The sequence below is a fragment of the Lolium rigidum genome, chromosome 5 (genome assembly GCF_022539505.1).
Source record: "Lolium rigidum isolate FL_2022 chromosome 5, APGP_CSIRO_Lrig_0.1, whole genome shotgun sequence".
Taxonomy (NCBI): Eukaryota; Viridiplantae; Streptophyta; class Magnoliopsida; order Poales; family Poaceae; genus Lolium; species Lolium rigidum.
In genome coordinates, this window is record NC_061512.1 from 2,950,501 (window position 1) to 2,969,454 (window position 18,954).

At 39.1% G+C, this 18,954-nt stretch overlaps 1 protein-coding gene across 1 annotated transcript; it reads right to left on the reverse strand.

Moving 5' to 3' along the window:
- Window positions 1–12,766: 12,766 nt before the first annotated feature.
- Window positions 12,767–18,524, reverse strand: LOC124652066 (CSC1-like protein HYP1). Its single transcript, XM_047191084.1, has 10 exons — window positions 18,254–18,524; window positions 17,988–18,143; window positions 17,280–17,343; window positions 16,822–17,031; window positions 15,895–16,086; window positions 15,476–15,774; window positions 14,993–15,269; window positions 14,317–14,589; window positions 13,336–13,569; window positions 12,767–13,169 (listed from the first exon to the last, which is right to left on the reverse strand). Exons 1-10 carry the CDS (start codon window positions 18,487–18,489, stop codon window positions 13,008–13,010), a joined length of 2,103 nt encoding a protein of 700 aa, XP_047047040.1. The 5' UTR covers window positions 18,490–18,524; the 3' UTR covers window positions 12,767–13,007.
- Between the last annotated feature and the right edge of the window lie 430 nt (window positions 18,525–18,954).

Genomic DNA, 18,954 nt, shown 5'->3' on the forward strand with positions numbered 1-18,954 from the left:
TTTACGTCTTCCAATACTAAAGCATCCTCTACCTCGCATGATACGCATGACCGAGTCTACATACTCGTGAACATACATAGTTTACAAGAGGTTTGATATCACAACTTCCGAGGCATGTCAAACTATAATTCATGGAGCTAGCGCTTGTGTCCAAGAGCTGCATGCGACGAAGCAAGGGAACCCCAGAGTTGAAATCCTTGCACTAAACCACTTTCTTAATTGACTTATCGCCTGGTTAAACCGGCTGTCAATTGGTTTTCTCCTCACCCGTTTGCGTTTTGTCACTCATGACGATGGCGGTGTCTCTTATGCACCTTCATCCACGAAATAAGAAAATAAAGATCTTCCAAGATTGTTTTTGTAGCATATGCTAGCCCTCGACGTCCCCGTCGACATACGCGGTGTGCGTGCAACTTCTCGATTACTAGTGATTTGGCTCCGGTCACGGCAAAAGTTTATAGTTACTGTATTTTTCTTTCAAAATTATTTTAAGAATTGGTTACTTGCCACTACATCGAATATAAATATAGTTCACTTGTTACATATGTTTGATATATTGCGTATGCAAACAATCGACATGATCAACAAAAGGGGTAGCGGACCATTTGGCACATACATCTGAGGTGTAAATAACTTATTATATACACATCATATAACTCAAGATACCTAGGAGGAGTTCTTAAATATGAGTGAGTTGGTTGAGCCAAACCCTAGGGCAGGTACCTGGGAGGAGTTCCTAAATATAAACGTTGAAGTCTCTGACAACAATATTTCTAAACGGTTCCAGAAGGATTTGACTGACCATTAGTGGGCATTGGTTCAGCATCAACACATGGTTGAGTAGCCAATGACATCTACTTTTATTTGTTAATTGTCGAGTATACTCTATGTATTTTGTGCTTGATGCATGTAGACTTTCTTATTTAGGCGTCGTATCCTATGAATCCGTCTCGTTCGTGCACTCCTGCATCTGAAGTTTTTCTACCATCCGATCTAAATCGTGCGTGTGGTCTCAATCCCATGTAGTTTTACACCTAACCGCCCGCGTCCAGCCAAATATTTTGCAAAGTAAGCCCTAAACATCAAAACGCTTCAACCTGAATCAGGTCACACCCGGTCACCCCCTTTGTCCTATCCCTAAAAAACACGCGAGGTAGTTCTCCCAACGGTGGTGGCGATGAGCTCTGCAATCCGCAATAAAATACGCCATGTCTGCAGCTCTGCACCAGGTGGGCGTCTTCAAGAGTAGATCGCAGGGACGCCCACAGAACGAGCGTGCCGATGGTGTGTTGGCTGCGAAAGCCGGCGGCCTCGGCATCAGTGACCGGTGAGAGGAGGATCGGCGCGGAGGCGGCCACAGCCACAGCCCACAGGCCTGGATACAGCACGGGAGATCATGTCGGGGCCATCGAAGGGAATCTCTGTTCCGGCGACGGCGGAAGCCGATGGATTTTCTTTAGGGGCGCATGCCGCAGACTCGGTGCTGAGCTCGTCGCCGCCGTTGCCACCGCACGCGGGGGTTCTGAAGTGATTCAGGTTGTGAGGTTTCAATGTGTTACAGGGTTAATTTGCATAACAACAGGCTAGAGGCGGGCGTTTTGTTGCAAAATTGCATAGTGCTGAGCAGCCACGCAGAATTTAGATCCGACGCCACAAACCATTCGGATGCATGGATACACGAAACAGCCGGATTCATAGGATATTGGTTGTAATCATATAGTATTTAGAATCTCTTTTTTATTGTTTTTATGGCTAATTTGTTTTATATGTTGCACATTTTCGGTGCAAATAACCCTAAACCAGCCTCACCGGACAGAATGCGTCAGGCCGCTGGGACAGCCGCAAACACAAACGGACAGTGGTGGCACGACGACCATTTTCGCATCCGCGGCCCGACACAAAAGGATGCGCGTGGTCATTTTTAGCGTCTGAAATGCGTCGGGACTGCTGGAGATGCCCTAAGTACAAAATGATATTGACTTGGTACAAAGCATATGATTTGTTAATACTTAACCTTTCTCGAGAAGAACATATCACCCGCACTCTTTTGAGCAGGACGTACAAATGGCACAACAGTGTAGACCTGGTGGCACAATGACTATTTCATACGAGTTCCCCTTACCCCAATGGCCCAATTAAGACTAGAAGTGCCCTCACCACAAAAAGAAAAAAGGTAGTAGGGGAGGTGCTCTACAATATTATATTAACAAACAATGGGACACTAATAGAAAATAACTTATAGGAGCCATCATGTCGGTGGCTTGGAAAATATTTCCCAAGCCACATGTAAAATCGGCGGCATAGCCACTTTCGATGTTGTCACCGGTATTTTTGAAAATAATGCAGGGTACAGTTACCCTGTTCTTAGCCTTGTGCCACCATGGCTACAATGTTGTTCCATTTGTACGTCCTGCTCAAATAGTGAAGATACTAATGCCCCATGGACTGCACTGCTAAAGAGTAAGATGATAATTAGTGACAATCGAACTTGATCCAAATATTATAAAATTTGGTTAAACAAATTTTCTAGGTACTTTTAATGAATGAATTTAGTTGTCGTGCAATCATTTGTTCATGATCCATTAATATGTGCTTTTAGTGTTATGAAATATCGTGATGTTCATCGAATGTTTTTTTTTCAAAATACATATAATTAGCAGAACAAAAATTGTGGAACTAATAAATGTTTCCCCAAGAATGCTTATCATTATTTTGTATTTCTTATATTTAAAGTTTGTTTTTTCACGAAAATCATGAAACCACCAAATAAATTTTCCTGGAATAAGTGTCACAAAATTCTCAGCAAAGACATGCATGGTTACTGTGAATTGGTATATCTAAATTTCCTAGAAGCAATATTTTAACATATCTAAAAATTTGTATCACGTAATTTTACTTTTCCAATTAAATTGGTATATTGGAATGCTATGGTTTTTGAATTTATCAAACCTCTGAAATACCTAGAAAAAAATTTAACAGCTGAAATATTAAATATGGTTTTATATTAACAAAATCTTGAAAACAGATTGAAGTAAATTATTTAAAATGTTGATACAATATTCTAATTCCAAAATTTGATTGAAAGACGTGAACTAATTAATAGATGTTTACATGCTCTTTTGATCAAATGTGCATATGCTCATGCGAATGAAAAAAACATTTTAAATTGTCAAAAAATAAATCCAATCAAAAAAAAATGCGCATACATATCGATATTCTATATGCGCACACCAAGTTTCACAGAAAATTGAATTTCTTGTATCATGTGTAAAAAGGATAAAGAAATGTCTCGATTTTTGTATTTTAAAATATGATACAAAACATATCAGCTTTTTGTGAAACAACTTTGTGAGCTCATAGAACATGGAAATGTACGTGCGACCTTTTTGGATTTTTGATTTTTAATGCGTTTTAAACGCATTTAGAAAATCAGGAACATATGGCCCTTCGTGCAAAGAAGCATTGTCCATACTTATAATTATTTTTTGTCTGATTCAAAGTGTGGGACAGAAGTATGCGCGCAGGAGGGTCTTTTAGACTACCCATAATATATATGAGTATCATAGGTAGTATCAGGCATCTCATGCATGCAAAAAAGCTAATGTGGCAGTGAAATTAAAGATGGGAAAGAGGATTATAGTATCATAGGTAGATACCGTATCATAGCACGTAGCACTAGAAAATTTAATGTTAAATACATCTTGTACATAGATCTGCATTGAGATTCTACAAATCAATTAATATGAGAAAATTATGATAAATAGTATATGATACCATGCATTGTGGACATAGTAACATGTAGTAGTATCATACACATGATACTTTTATATGATACTATGTATTGTGACTAGTCTTAGTTGTTTGGTGGTCTAGACTCCAGACTCCACAACTTATCATGCATTTATCAGTAGAGATTATCAAACTTAAATATGTTCCAGAAAGTATGCCCCGTGACACGTCGTGTCTTTAGCAGTCGTTAAAGTATTTTAGAAGTACTATAATATATGGGTTATTTGAAGTATTACAGAAGTGTTGGTGTGTAAGCATTGATCAAGAAACATAAAAGTTGTAATGTAGTGTCATGGTTCAGAGTTCTTTTTCGAGCGCCCATAGATATTGCTGAAAAAGTAGAGCAATTTCCTCGCAAAAATGGGACGTGCAAGATATTGTTCCTTAATAGGAATCTCAATTGTGGAAAGAAGAGGCAGAAACGGAAGGGTAGTATGGACAAAAAAACACCGGATGATCGTACGGTGATGGGGAAAAGAGGATAGTACGTCAGTAGCACTACACAATATGGCACACCAGCTGAAAGATGTAATATACGATGAAGTAAGTTTTTTTCTGAGATACTTGAAAGAAGAAAATAGTATTTTCGTTGGCTACAAAAGGCTACAGATGGTGAACTTTTGTTGGAATTAACGGTGAAAAAAAATTCTCTATTGAAGAATTACCGACGGGTAATTACTGTCCTAAGCAAATGTTCAGCTTAAAGATTTGTATAAAATTTACCATGCATGTACGCCGCTATAAATTTAAGGTAACGAAAATATGCGGCCTAAAATTATTACTATTAGGTAGTCAACGACTCATTTTATAGTTGACATCGGCAAATTATTGTTGATGTTGAAGACTTCTACCGAGAAGTTACTTTTAGGAAAAATATCGGTGGTTATCGTCTCACCAAAAATTATGCTAGGGTCGAGGTTGAAATCACTACGCTTGTGCTCAGTTGAGAAATTCATGTCGCTGGAATATGCGCTCTCAAATAATTAAAATATAGGTAGTTAACGCCTCAAAAAAATTACTGCTAAGTAATTAACCCTACAAATTACTACGGAAGTTCGCACATTTGTACCGACGAACTATTATGAAATATTACTATCGGAGAATTCAAAAAAATTACTGTTGGAATAAAAAAAAATCCTAATACAGTCAAACAAAAATTAAGACAGGAGATATATGTAATTTTTTTTTGACATGGGAGATATATGTAGTTACTTTGTGAAAATTTACTATTAAATAATTAACGCGACAAATTAATGCATAAGCTGAATATTTCTAGTGACAAGCTAGTTTGAAAATTACTATCAGAAACTTTAAAATTATTTTTAAAAATAGAAAACTATCCAAAAAATTCAAATAAAAAATGCTGACCAGAGCACCGTTCAGGTGAACTGTTTATGCACGTGAACAATGCCCGGCTGGCTATGGTTGGTAGTTACCACATCGCAAAAATTAGTACTAAATAGTCAACACGACAAATTACCGTGGGAGCTAAACATTTGTACCAACAAACTACTGTGAAAAAATAAACTTTAAAAAGTTACTGTCAATTTTTTTAAAAGTGTTTAAAGAAATGGAGACAGAAGATGTAGGTAGTTACCGCCTCGCCGGAAATTACCGCTAAATGGTTGATTCGAATAATTACTGCAGAAATTGAATATTTCCAGTGATAAACTATTGCGAATAATACTATTGGAAACTTTAGAAATTACTGTCGAAAATTTTAAAACAGTCTAAAATTGTCTTAAAAATGCAAAGCGAAGCACTATTCACATGCATTGGTCATGCGTGCCTAGGTGGCTGTGGTTGTGGCAAAATGCAATGGCTTTTATACATAGTATATTATATTATGAGAATATAACACCAAATTGTATTATGGATGCAGGTCCCTGGACGTCTTGTCCGATGATCCAGCATGGATCAAACTGATACAAATAACTAAGTACTGAGCGTACATAATGACGCATTTCAACACAAAAAAATTTAATGAAGAAACAACTGTTGTCTTTAAATGAAAGGCCACGCAAGGTCTCTCTCACTTCATGGCCAAGCTGGACGGTTCCACAGCTAACAAGGTGAAGCAATGAGGACCGCCACCATCTTGTGAAGTAACACCAACCCTCCCATTTTTGCCACAATAAAAAAGGACAAGATAGGAGTTTATTATATCTATTAATTTTAAAAGTATCTCCAAGTCTAGGAAAAAATGCATATAAAATAGATAGAAAACACCATATAAATTTCTCAATATTTCTTATTACACTCAAAGCAATATATCTAGTCTAAATATCATCCGCCAAGCATCTCTTAGTTAGCTGGGATGAAAGATATGAGCTTCCGCGTATTCGGGTTACCCGAGTTCTCCTCGAACAACTCTGCTTTGTATGTGCCATGTGATCCATCGAGTTGCAGAGCGTCGATGACTAGGCGATAGTTTACGCCATTAACGATCTGCTGCTCACCACTCACAACCTTCTGAAATGTAAGATTGTCTTCTCCCACTTTGTTGTCCTCCAATACTGCCCACTTCCCAAGTTCTTGGATGTGTGGGTTGGCGACGTTCCCTATTTTTGACCATCCACCAGGAATTGCTGTTGCGGGTGTAGCAGTGGCATAGATGATAGTGGCAGTGGCTACAATTAGGAGAATGGTTTTCATGGTTGTTAGGGCTATTGTTATCCAGCAATGGATCAACTGATAGGTTATCTGAAACTTGAGATCTATGGAGGAGGAGATGATTGTGTTGATGGGTGGATATATTGTACTGCAGACAACTATAAATAAATTGCTTGATCACTGGCACCACCGGTGGTAGAATTAATTGCACATATCACCGTGATACAAATTACTTATTTTTGGAAAATATTAATGGTTTTCGTATAGTATGATACTATAGTTGGATATAATTAAATTATATGCAAAGCATATGGTATTATATCGGTAGAGTAATTAATGTATACAATTCTATATATATATATATATATATATATATATATATATATATCAATTAATGTGTTATTGTATACCAATTAAAGTTTATAGTTACATAGCAAGTCATCAATAATTGCATAGCAATTAATGTTGTATACTAGTATGAGTCTTCCTTAGATATCCATAAGTCAAACTTGTCTACTAGATAATACATTATTAAAACATTTAGCGGAAATCCATTTTAGCTCATAGGTGTAAATGCACCCATTATTATCTAAAAAGCATACTTTAGAATGTCAAAAAAAAATTGAAAACAAATTCTAGGTGTAGATCTGCACATATTATGTCTGAACACAAAGTCTCGGGAAAGAATGACATTTTTTGTAACTTACACAATAAAGACAAGTTTTGGTGCCCCAAAATGGTTTCTCACGAGACATTTATTTGTCTTTTTTGCCACAACCCAGAAAACTGTCTTTCCTCCATAAAATTTTGTATGCTAACATAGTATGTCTGAATGTACAACTAGAATATTTCAGTTTTTTTGGCATCCTAAAATATATTTTTTATAATAGGTGCATTTTGACCTATGAGCTAAAATACCAAGTCCCGCATTTAAAGGTAGTGAATTGCACTTGTACGAAGCGAAAACCTCAAATGTAGCCCCGGCTACATATAGCCCGGTTTTGTTTTTCTTTAATTCTTCAAACATCAAATTTTTTGATTTGAAGTTTTAGATTTTTTTTAAAAAATACATAGACCTAGAGAATGTTGTAATCTATCAGTGTGTAAATTTTTAGATTAAAATAAATTATATTTTTTTCATGAGTAAAAATGACAAAATCTCAAAAAAATGACGAAATCTAGATTTAAGTGTACTCTTCATTATCACCAATGATGAAATAAATATTTGATATTTTTTATGAACCCAAAATACAACATATTTCATTCTGATAATTTACATACTTGTAGATTCAATATTGTATATACCACAACATTTAAAAAAAATAACATATCTGAAATGAAATTTTCATAGATTCAAAAAAGGTATTTTTTTTTAAAGTCCATTCTCTTGTACGAAGAAGCTAATTTCAAAACATTGTTAAGGAGAAGGTGAATTTAACCCTCTATGTATGTTAGATGGAAGTTGAATTAGAGATAAGAAAACTGCACTTAACTTCACACTACTAGAAAAACAGCAAGCCCTAATATTGCTAGCAGTGCCCCACTGGTATATAGCAGTGGCGCACCTAAGCTAGTGCACCATAGAAGGTGGGTTATAGATGGGGCCTCAAGTTACCAGTGCACCACTGAATTAGCTAAATCACAAAAATATTGATGAACTACAAATACTCAAAGTTGTTTTCATTTAGCTCGTATAAGAGAGCCCGTTGGTGGTGATAATTAGCGTGCACTTGTGCCACCAAAACCGTCTGATCTGGTATCAAAGGCTGAGATTGAGGTGGTTTTCCCATGAGTCACTTAACTAGCTTCTTGCAAAAATACCTCGTGTTTCAGTATCACATAAGTGTCACTATAGTCAGTGTCTCTAGCGGTAAAGGACACTTTCAGAATGTCTTTACATCTGATAAGGTATTTTGTCCTACACATTGTTCATGTATTCTATAAGACATTAATATAGACATTTCGTTATGTTATCATTCTCCAGCATAGAAAAACAATTATGAAACGTTGGAAACAATCTTTGAACTTCTAGATCTTAAGGAAAATTTTATAATCATCTAACCACTTAAACTCACACAACATCTTGCTAATACCCCTTGAGAAAATCTTATCACTACTACATTCAATGCCTCAAAACTATATAAAATGCCTCTACAGAATATAAATAGTGTCTTAAACCGTGTCTCTAGCTACAATATGAGGTCACTTTAGGAAATGTCTTAAAAAATGACTCTATATGATTTCTTTCGTCAATTTATTAAGTGTCTGATAGAATGTCTTTAAACACACATTTGATAATCATGTATAAAAATATCTCAACTAGTGTTTTATAGTTAAGACATTTAGATGGCGTCTAAAAGAAGTGTCTCTACATCAAGGAATCTGCCTCTATATGATTATTTAACAATTTGATAGAGGGAAATCATAAAGTGCCTCTATAGAAGTGTCTCCATAAGAAGTTTGTGTTGTAGTGGCACTCCCATATCACAATGTCTCCCTTCTTCATCACCGAGCATTACTGTTCAATTTCCGTGTCACCGACGACCTCCACCATTTCTATGACAAACCTGCACGGATTCCTTCCTTCTCTATCAACTCTTGTGCAAAATCTTGTTATCAAAACAACCACTGAAGGAGATGGTCAAGGACATAGAGTAGGTGTTGAACTCGTTCTCATGCACACATGTGGTTGCTACTTATTTAAGGGAATGGTACAACACAACAGCCTAACTGGATGCATGGGATGATTTACCCTATGCTTGTATCGTGTAGTCGCAGATATGGTTATCCCCGGTAAGACCCTATGGATTTTGTGCAGACACCTCAACTTTTGTTCCGGTTCTTTGTCGCACCGTCAACTACCTCGTGCCACTCTATCCTTTATCGTCCTAGTCTCTCTTACTCATCATTCTATTGTAAGTCCATCGGTTCATAATGAGCTCTACAAAAAAAGATGTATATTTACCATGTAATTCCATTCTGCTCATCAATTTTGGGTTGTGTTAACTGTAACTCTTCAATTTTGTGTCTATGTTTAGAGTTTGAAACTATCATTTTTCAAATTTATCACAAAATGTTTGATGGTTCAAAAATTAATTTAACCCCTAACTTCAACTTATTGTTCCACACAACTCTCATGATGTAAAATTCTATATTTCAATGATTATAGACAAAATGGTTACAATTTTCTGCGAGTGTTGTGAGGTAGACCAAATAGTAGGTAAGTTCACAATGTCAAAAGAGGTCAGAACAACCATCACCATGCACACAACCAAACATGCACACTTTGCATCATGGGAGCACACTGATGCAACCAAACATTGAGCTTACCTTTTTGCTCTCATGGAAGGGAAGGAAATACGGGAAGCCAAAATATGCATAACGTGGCTCTGAGTCTGCATGCAACAAAAGAGCCTCCCAGACCATGTTTCAAGCATGTGAGAAATCAACCCAGGTAAACAAGCACTTGTGGGTATGCAAAGTAGCTCATGATGTTTGGAACTTAGCAATGCCTATCTCATTCTTTGCAGGAGTTTGTAGGTAATCCTTGATGAAATTCTTCTGTACCATGAAATTATCTCCAGATTTGTGATTCAGTATCCAGATTATTTCTTCATATGCATGCACCAGTCTATGTTACTCTCACTAGTCAATCTAGGTCTTTCTCCTAAATGGAGGGTGTACCCCCAGCCTCTGCATCAAAATGATACACACAACTTTTTTATTCATTTATTCATTGAAGGCTTACAAGAAAATACATCAAAATATCAGAAGCCATCTTCTTGATGATAAGAATCGCTACACCTACATCCTTGATGAAGGGGGTGCTAATGATCAGGGACATATGCCTCGACCTCCCACCAACGCGCATTATCTAAAATCGGCTCACCGGCCCAGCAGACTCTTAGTATGCACCTCATGCACACAATGCATAAGCCGCCACCACCATCTTTCGCAAAGCCATCTTCAAAACCAGGAGGGACGGAGCCAGCTTCGCATGTTGAGCGGGGGGGGGGGGGGGCAAAACATACTGAATTAGTGTTGTAAACTTGATGACGGGCGGATTTGACTAAAACGGTGAGAAAGTAGGGTTCTGATGACTAGCGTTCTTCCCTCCTTGTCTATGTGCCTGAAAACCAGGATCTCCACATTGACCTTGTGAGACCTTCTGTCGATGCTATCACAACAGCAGACATCGCTACCCCCTGCGCATGTGCAACATCACACATCCACTGTCAACACCCCGCTGCACCACGCTGCCAAGCCTCATCGTCTTTGAAGTGCTAGAAAGAACACCACTCCACCAAGAACCCATCCATTGGTCCCTCGTTGCGATGCACACCTCCAAGATTGATGTCCCCAAGGGGAGAACGACGTAGGAACGCCGCCATAATCTGATCCATGGATCTGGGCTTTCCCTCAGAGGGTAGCAGAAGGAGTTGGGAGCTTCACCTCAATTATGCATTCAAGAACGCACGAGACGTCGCCATAACCGGCTTTGGCAAAGGAAAAAACCTCAATGATGCATTCAAGAACTCACGAGACGCCCCCAAGCACCACCCGATCACCGCATCCCGCCGATGGCGATCTGCGAGAAAATTTGTCGCACCACATCCACTTTCCGCTGCGTCGCGGCCATAGCCGCTCCGCGTGATGCTTGGATCCATGCCACGCCCAGCCCTAAGACGCCAACCCCCGCCAAGATCATGGACGAGAGGACGAAGAGGATCTCGTCGCCGTCGCCAGCCATGCCCTATGGCGGCGGCGAGGGAGGAGGAGGAGGGGATGGGTGCTGGCACCGGGGAGGGGTTAGGGTTCCCTCTCGGTCGCCTAGAGGGAGCAACACGAGAGGGAGAAGACGTGAGAGGTGACTCCACTACAGGTAAAACCTCTGGTCAGGTAGATTATGGTCCTTTGTAAAAGTGGATCTCCTGAAAGGAAAAAAAAAGGTCAACATAACTTCTATCTTCTGAGTTTGTATGTCAATTGACCTTCCAAGTTGCAAGTCATTTATCTTCCTTCAACGTTGGATCGTTCCTTGTGGGACCTCTTAGAAACTTCTAACTAACTCTATCTTGCGATCCTGTTGATGATGCTGTTGACCGCTTGACCTAATCTTCTTAGCCTTTTTAGCTGGCGATCTTCCTTTCTTCTTCAGAAGGAAGATGCTTGTCAAGTCTATTTAGTGATGATCTGAAGGTGTGACAGGATCAAGCTTGCAATTGCAAGTATCATATGTCTTGGCCAATAAAGCATAAGGTAAGAAAAATTTCTAATATGACAACACCATGCATTAATTTCGGCAATATATATCACTATGTCACATTCACATCACAGTGCCTTTCCATGCCCTGCTACCGAAAATATGTGAGCTCATGCATACATAAATATATGACAATGACTTGGTACATAGCATATAATTTTTTAGTGTCACGAGGCATTAGGATCTTCACACTTATGAGCACGACAAATGGCGCGACATTGCAGCCATGACACAGTGACTATTTCACACGACTCCTGCTTACCCCACTAAGATTACAAGTGCCCTCCACCGCGAAGAGAGAAAAGTACCAGAGGTGCTTCACAATTTTATACTGTTAACAGATAACAGGGGAGCCAAATGGCACAAGATTACCCATGGATTGATAAGCAGAATACGACCTCTGTAATCTCCCCAAGTGGCAACCAATCAAGTAATTACTTTTGGGGGTTCAGCCAAGCAATAAACTAGTCACTTGTAAAGGAATCATAATAGTTGCAACACGAGAAAACTCCATTGAATCCGTCAGCAATCGAGACATACAAACGAATGATACCTTCAGCATCTTCGTTTAGCCTGGATTATTTTTATGGGGTTATTTTGGCACCGGTTGTGATCATATATTCGTTCAACTGACGCAGGCAAATCTTTGTTAGGTAGTACACTCTGGTGCATTTGAGAGACACATAAAGACAAGAAGGGGAAAACAAAGGAGCACTTAACTAGGCTGAGCAAACCAGTATAGTTCTGATCAACGCCAGTGTATGAATGTGAGTATCCGAGTATGAGATTGTCAAATGACCTAAGCATATAACTGGGTCACGAATATAGGAGTAAAATATCACGTCATGATCGATTCCACACGATTGCAGACTTCTGCGCTTAGAAAAACTCAACCTTCGACGTCCAATGTTCAGAAAAACTAGCTTGCTCCTGCTAACACTACTCCAAGTGGCAAACAATCTTATCATCCACCAATCATATGGAGTAACACAACATCCATATAAACACAAAGTTAGAAGAAAGAGCAGGTTGCACGGAACCGTCAAGTCCCGCAACTTGCATCGTCGGCCGGTTCATAAGTTTGCGTATGCCATCCCAATGTAAAAAAATGTATTGTTCATATTAGAAAAGTGAGCACAAAATCTGATACAAAAAATAGGAACAAACTCCTCGTGTGAAAATGTACAACAAATAGAATACAGTGGTTTATGTTCTAACTTCTAAGTTCTGCTTTACTAACAACACAAGAAGGAGCACACCTGTACTGTTATGTACATGACCATCAAAATCAAACAAAACATCACACCGTGGGAGACAGAGCGCACCTATCACTTGTCTGTGTCTAGATGGAAGACAAGAGTGGTGCCGTACGTTCGTCGTAGTCGTAGCCTGAAGATCGTTGGATAGGCTTCAATGCCGGGTCAGTGTATGCTGTTTCAAGACTCCTGAAGAACTCTGACATCTCTGGTTTGCTTTCTTCTTGTTTATCTTTGTTTACCAGTGACTGCATGAACAACAGTGAAACATGAAGAGTTTATATGTCACAGAATTGATATCCAGAGAATCAGAATGAGAAAGGAGTTGCTGTTGCTGCTAAGGAAAAACAGATGCAAAAAATAGAATGTCTTACGACACATGTACAGCAAGAGAGAAGCTAGCAGAAAATGTACCTCAGTAGAGTATGCTTCGAAGATGGGAAAAAACCGGTTTCCACAGTACGAATTGAACAGAAGTGTGAGGAACGGTAGAGGCACCAGCAGGCTTGCACCAATTGGAAAATTCTTTATTCCAAGTACTCCAATTGAAATCAAATGCATCAGCACAAGAGAGAATATGTTCGCATTGTGTACAATGGGCCAAAATCTTCCACCGGTATCATACTTGGGTGCATATACATTACAAAGCTGCATTTGTAGTGGCAAAGTTACAGACTGCAGATAGTAACTAATGAACAATAAAGGTAAGCACATGCAAATTGTACCATCAAGTTTATAAAGCTGGAGCAAATAAAGTATTTCACCACTTCAGACAAACTTAGCCAGCAGGAAAAGACAATTACATGTGGAATATGTGTCTTCCACTAAGCTATTTCAGCACTGCAAAATAATTGTATGGTACAGTCACACTCCTCAGAACAGGTATACCACCTGATATACTACTGTCAGCTTCCCAGAGTATTGAAGTATTGTTCAATCAACTAAGAATGAATACTTACACATGAACAACCTTTATTTTTCACAATAATATAAACTAGTTTACATAGTTTCAAGACACATCAGGGTTCCATGTTTTTCAGGAAGGGTCTTATTAAATTCCACCACTAGATGGTCTAATTTATCACAGAAAGTAACTCTTTGGTTATGTCGAACACATATTAAAAGAAAACAAGTCTAGTATTATGTGCCTTAACACCACAGCAGCTTGATTTTATCTAGATATTAATGGCAACAGCAATGAACCAACCAACAGGTGGCCAAATTCAAGAAATATCTATCTGAACTTTCTCAAATTGGAAGTTCACTGCCCAAAATTTGGAAAGACCTAGATATTAGCCTCCAAATTTCATCCTTCATGCACAAGGAGATCACACTACCATGTGTAGCATCAACAGGAAGCTTAAAAGAACGAGTAATAATCTATTGTGTTTTCACCTGATTACGAAATATGAAGTAGCCAAGGCAGAAGTAAACCAATATAAATGGGAGAATAAGTGGAGCTACAATAAGGTATGTGAGCCCAAGAAGTCCAAACAACAGAATCTTAGGAATTTCGCTATGGTATTTCATCGATTGAGTTTCTGGGTCATCCCTCTTGCAACACTTTGCACAGCTCTCCCATAAGTGGTACAAAAGAGCAGAAGTCTGAGTGATTTCTGATGTTATAGTTGTCCACGAAGTCACCACATATGCAATAAAGAAAGATGCCTGCAGAATAATCATGAAACCAATCATTATTTAGCGACGCACAAGCTATGGCAGGGACTAATACCATAGGAGACAGGTGCAAATTGTTTAAGCAGGTTTTATTCAAGTGGACAAGTAGTCACAGCAATACAGAAGAAGGATGGCAACAAAGAACATTTACAGAGGCTAAGTTGGAAAACTCTTATTAGAGGTATTGATTTCAGAAACAAAGGACAGAACAGTATCAATATAACTGCATAAGTATAGTACGCATGCCAACAGAAAGGTTTACTATCCATGTTATATGAAGCTTAGAAAAGGAAACACGTTTTCTGAAGCAACCTGTGGTAACTTTCTTGTAGTATACACCAAACGATTTACTAAACTTGCCATGGTGAAGAGAACAACAAAACAAATGCCCTACCTGTGCAGGTACAAGAATCGCAAGCTTTGAAGGTATTTCCTTTGGATCAAGGAATATATCGAGTTGGCGATAGGCTGTGCCAGTAAGAATATTGGAAAAGAACACAGTCCATATTGTAAACCGGAGCATTTTGTTGCAAGCGCTTCTCTCGATCCCACTGACAGAAGCAAATCCTTGCATGGCCGAAAATTTCTTCATTAATTTGGGCACACATGAGGAAACAAATTGAAGAATAACACTGGGAAGATACCCAGTAACCAATTGGCTGATAATGGCTCTGGAAAGATCAAAGAAGACAATGGTCACGTAAAAAGCCATTCTGATGTGCCATACATTAGATAAACAAGTCCAGACTAATAAGACTGACTAGCACCAGCATCTTTGATTCAGCATCTGAGCATACATGCCTGACTAGTTCTTTCCAAACAATAATAATAAAACAACAACAGGAAAAACGTATATAATCTATGAACTGAAACTAACATTTCGAGTATGTTCTTCAGGAAGGGCAACCATGCCTCGAGTTGTTCCATATAAGTGAGTCCTTGAATAAATGCCACAACTATGAGAAACACGATTATCAGGAGAACTGAAGCTACAAATACTATAAACTTGGATATCCATCTTTCCATGAATGTTGTAGAAAAGTTAGGCCAATAAACATCATGAGGATCAGGAGCATGCTCAGTTTGCCACTCAGTTGGATTGTCTGACTGTCTGATGTAAATTGCATTTGCAGCAGCATATCGAGATTTGAATGAAACAAAAGCAGCGGAAATTTCCTGAAGATTAAAACAGTAAGTGAATATTAATATGTTAACAAAAGGCAAACTAGTAGGATAAAAAAATTCACAATCATACTTAACTTGACGAAGACCAAAGAAGCATATACATATACGTACCTGTCTCCTAGTAGTTTCTGATTGTTCCATTCTAACATTTTCCTCTAGGTTTTCGAGCTTTTTCTGATATTTCCCAAGAACATTACTTCTCCCAAATAGTCCAAGAAACTTTTTTGGAGGTTCTTCACTAGGAGATTGATATGGTGCATATTTTAGGTTCTTTAGCTTTCTCCAGATAATCTCGGTGTCATTCTGGACAGAAATCAAACACTCAGAAGTCTCGAAACAGGAGATTGCATTCAAGAAGCTACAATGCAGTATTCCTTATGAAGTTTAGAAAAGCAAACAAACGAGTGTACCATTACTTTCAGATGGATCTAGGGGAGTTGAGGATACTTTTGTTCACGTGAAAATAAACTGTGTTAAGGTTAGAAGTATGAGGATAAGAAACAATAGTTGTAATCAGCATAACTGTGACAATTTCATGGCCTGAATTTATTTTTGTATATTCCTAAAACACTTCAGTGAACAGACATGCCATCCAATATACAGTTTTTATAATAAATCCATGCAAAAAAAGGGTTAGCACATTGGCTGTCAGAAGTAAGAACAGTGCGTGTACAATAAACTTGTGAAAATAATTATGTCCAAGAAAGTTGACCTGTGCAAATATTGCATAATGAATGTACTACATATATCATCTTGTAAAAAATACTAATTCAAATAGAGTTGACATACTTAAAATAAAGTCAATGAAACACTACTAATAAAGTCAGAAGGCAGAGGTTGATCATCACTGGGATGAAAAATACAGGTCTTACAAAGTCATGGTAATATTTGTCATGCAACTATCTTCCTCAGCAACCCATATGACATGTAAGAAGTCAATAGACAGCCCACATACTGGTTTCACTAAGATCATTGAGGATTCATGAGTATCTATTCGTAAATTATGCAATACAAACGTATCAGAGAACTGTATCTTACAACAAGGCGGCGGAGTTTGCCAGTCTGATGAACAACATTGCCTGACAAGTAGGTGGATGAATGGTACTGCTTGAAGAACTTATCAACAGCTTCACTCACAGAACCACCATCGGTTCTAGGGATAGCTCGAACAAGAACTGTGAAATGCTGGGGTAGTGGCTTTGACGTCATAAAATATTCGAGCCTCTTACCAGCAATATATTTGTAGTCCTGCCAAGGAAAAACATAAAATATTGCTTATATAGAGATGTGAAACCAAACAAACACCAAAATACTTCACAAACAAAGCCATAATAAATATATGCCAAATTCAACACACATGTATTAATTATAAAAAGATACTGCATCCAGTTCAACTGATTCACTGATACACAGAGAATCAGGTTACCAATATAGAAAAGCAAATGTAAAATTAAAAGGAAGTAACATAAAGGGAGGAAAAGGTTAAAATTACTTACATGATACAGCAGGTAGCATGCAACTCCAGTTATGATATACACCGCAGAAAAATGAAGCCACAATCTGTGAACCACGTTACCACATGTAATTAGCAGGACTTCTAGCTCAGGAAGGAATATGATTTCAAACAGAAATATGAAACTAGACTCCAACCAAATGGTGTACGTCAGCAAGAAGCCATGGAGAATGCAACAGCATGCATGCCCCATGAAGATAGTTGTTCCACATCATTGTAATCAAATTCTTAAGTACTGAATATTGATAACGACATCTTTTGTTTTGTTCCTTGAACAGAGGTGTAACATGTTCTATCAATCTACAGATCAGCACCTTATACAACAACATAGGCTGTTACGAATAGCAGCAAGTATCTGAACTCTGGAACAGCTATCTGGTTTTGATTAAACAAGCCTAATACGACGAAAATGAAAACAAAAAGGTTACTACTACATCACATGACATGGAGTTTGACCACCAGGCTTATCAACACTAGAAAAGCCCTCGGAGAAAAGTGAGTCCTCAACAATTTCACATATTGAGCACCCTATTATAACGAACTTATTTACAAAAGTAACTAGAATTAGCTACGGAGTACTAACATTTAATTAACCTGTTCAATGGAGTAGCCAAATAAATTATGTAAAACTACTAAAAAAAGAGGTGCAGTAAATTACAAAAAGTAGCATGAGGAGTTGAAAATATGTTACTTATTGGATTTGTCCGTGACGTTGGAGATGCTGAAGAGATCGACCGACTTGTTGGAGAGGTCGGCGAAGTCGATGAGGCTGAGCTGGTCCCCCATGAAGTTGACCGGCAGGAGCACCCCGACCCCCAGCACGGCGGCCACCGCGGAGACCCTAATGCTGCAGCATCGAAAGCACGCTCTCCATTCATCAGCAGCCAAAACGAAGGGAAGGAGCAGGAATGGAGGGGAGAAGAGGAAGGGGAAATGTGGGGGATTTCGGTGCTGGACCTGAAGACGATGATGCGGACGAAGACGACGCCGTCGAGGCCCGCGGCGGCATGGATGTCGTCCTCGGAGAGGCGCCAGGCGGCGGCGATCCATGACTGGAGCGGCGCGTAGGGGCGGCGCGGGGAGTAGACGGAGACGAAGGGCGGGCGGCGGCGCAGGAGCGAGAAGGCGGAGATGAGCAGCACGGTGAGGCCCAGGTTGATGCCCACCGCCGTGGCCAGCGCCGACACGATCATCGCGCCGCCGGGCTGGCTACGAGCCTTCCGGCGAATGGGCTAGAATTGTCGCCGGCGGCGAGATCAGTCGAGCTCAAAATCATCTGCTGCACTGCATCATTAAAGGTCGAGGCTTGTAAAGGTCGAGTTTAGTTGACTAATTACTGCGTGGGTCCGACGTGTCAGCGGGACACGTGGCGCGTGAGAGTGACACGGTGGTCGGCAAGGGGTCTATCCGGACCAGCAGTGACGTGTAGTCGTGTCCACCAGCAGTGTATACGTGTGTCTCTCGAAGCTTGGGTTCATAAAATACATCTGAAGAAGGTATATACGTGTTCTCCTTTGGGAAATTTAAAAACAAAGGATCTACATGTCATGATCGACATGTCATGGTTTTAAAATTTATATTAAGCGAAAAAGTAAGGAGATGCATTTAATTGTTGTACTAGTAGTACGAAATTTCACATTGATTATTGATTACTAGAG

Excerpts from the sequence above, each read along its gene's own strand:
- LOC124652066 (XM_047191084.1), bottom strand. The coding sequence starts at position 18,489 with ATGATCGTGTCGGCGCTGGCCACGGCGGTGGGCATCAACCTGGGCCTC. Across the intron at positions 18,144-18,253 it reads GTCCGCATCATCGTCTTCAG|CATTAGGGTCTCCGCGGTGG; the intron begins GTCCAGCACCGA and ends TCGATGCTGCAG. Across the intron at positions 14,590-14,992 it reads CGATTCTTGTACCTGCACAG|GCATCTTTCTTTATTGCATA; the intron begins GTAGGGCATTTG and ends ATTATTCTGCAG.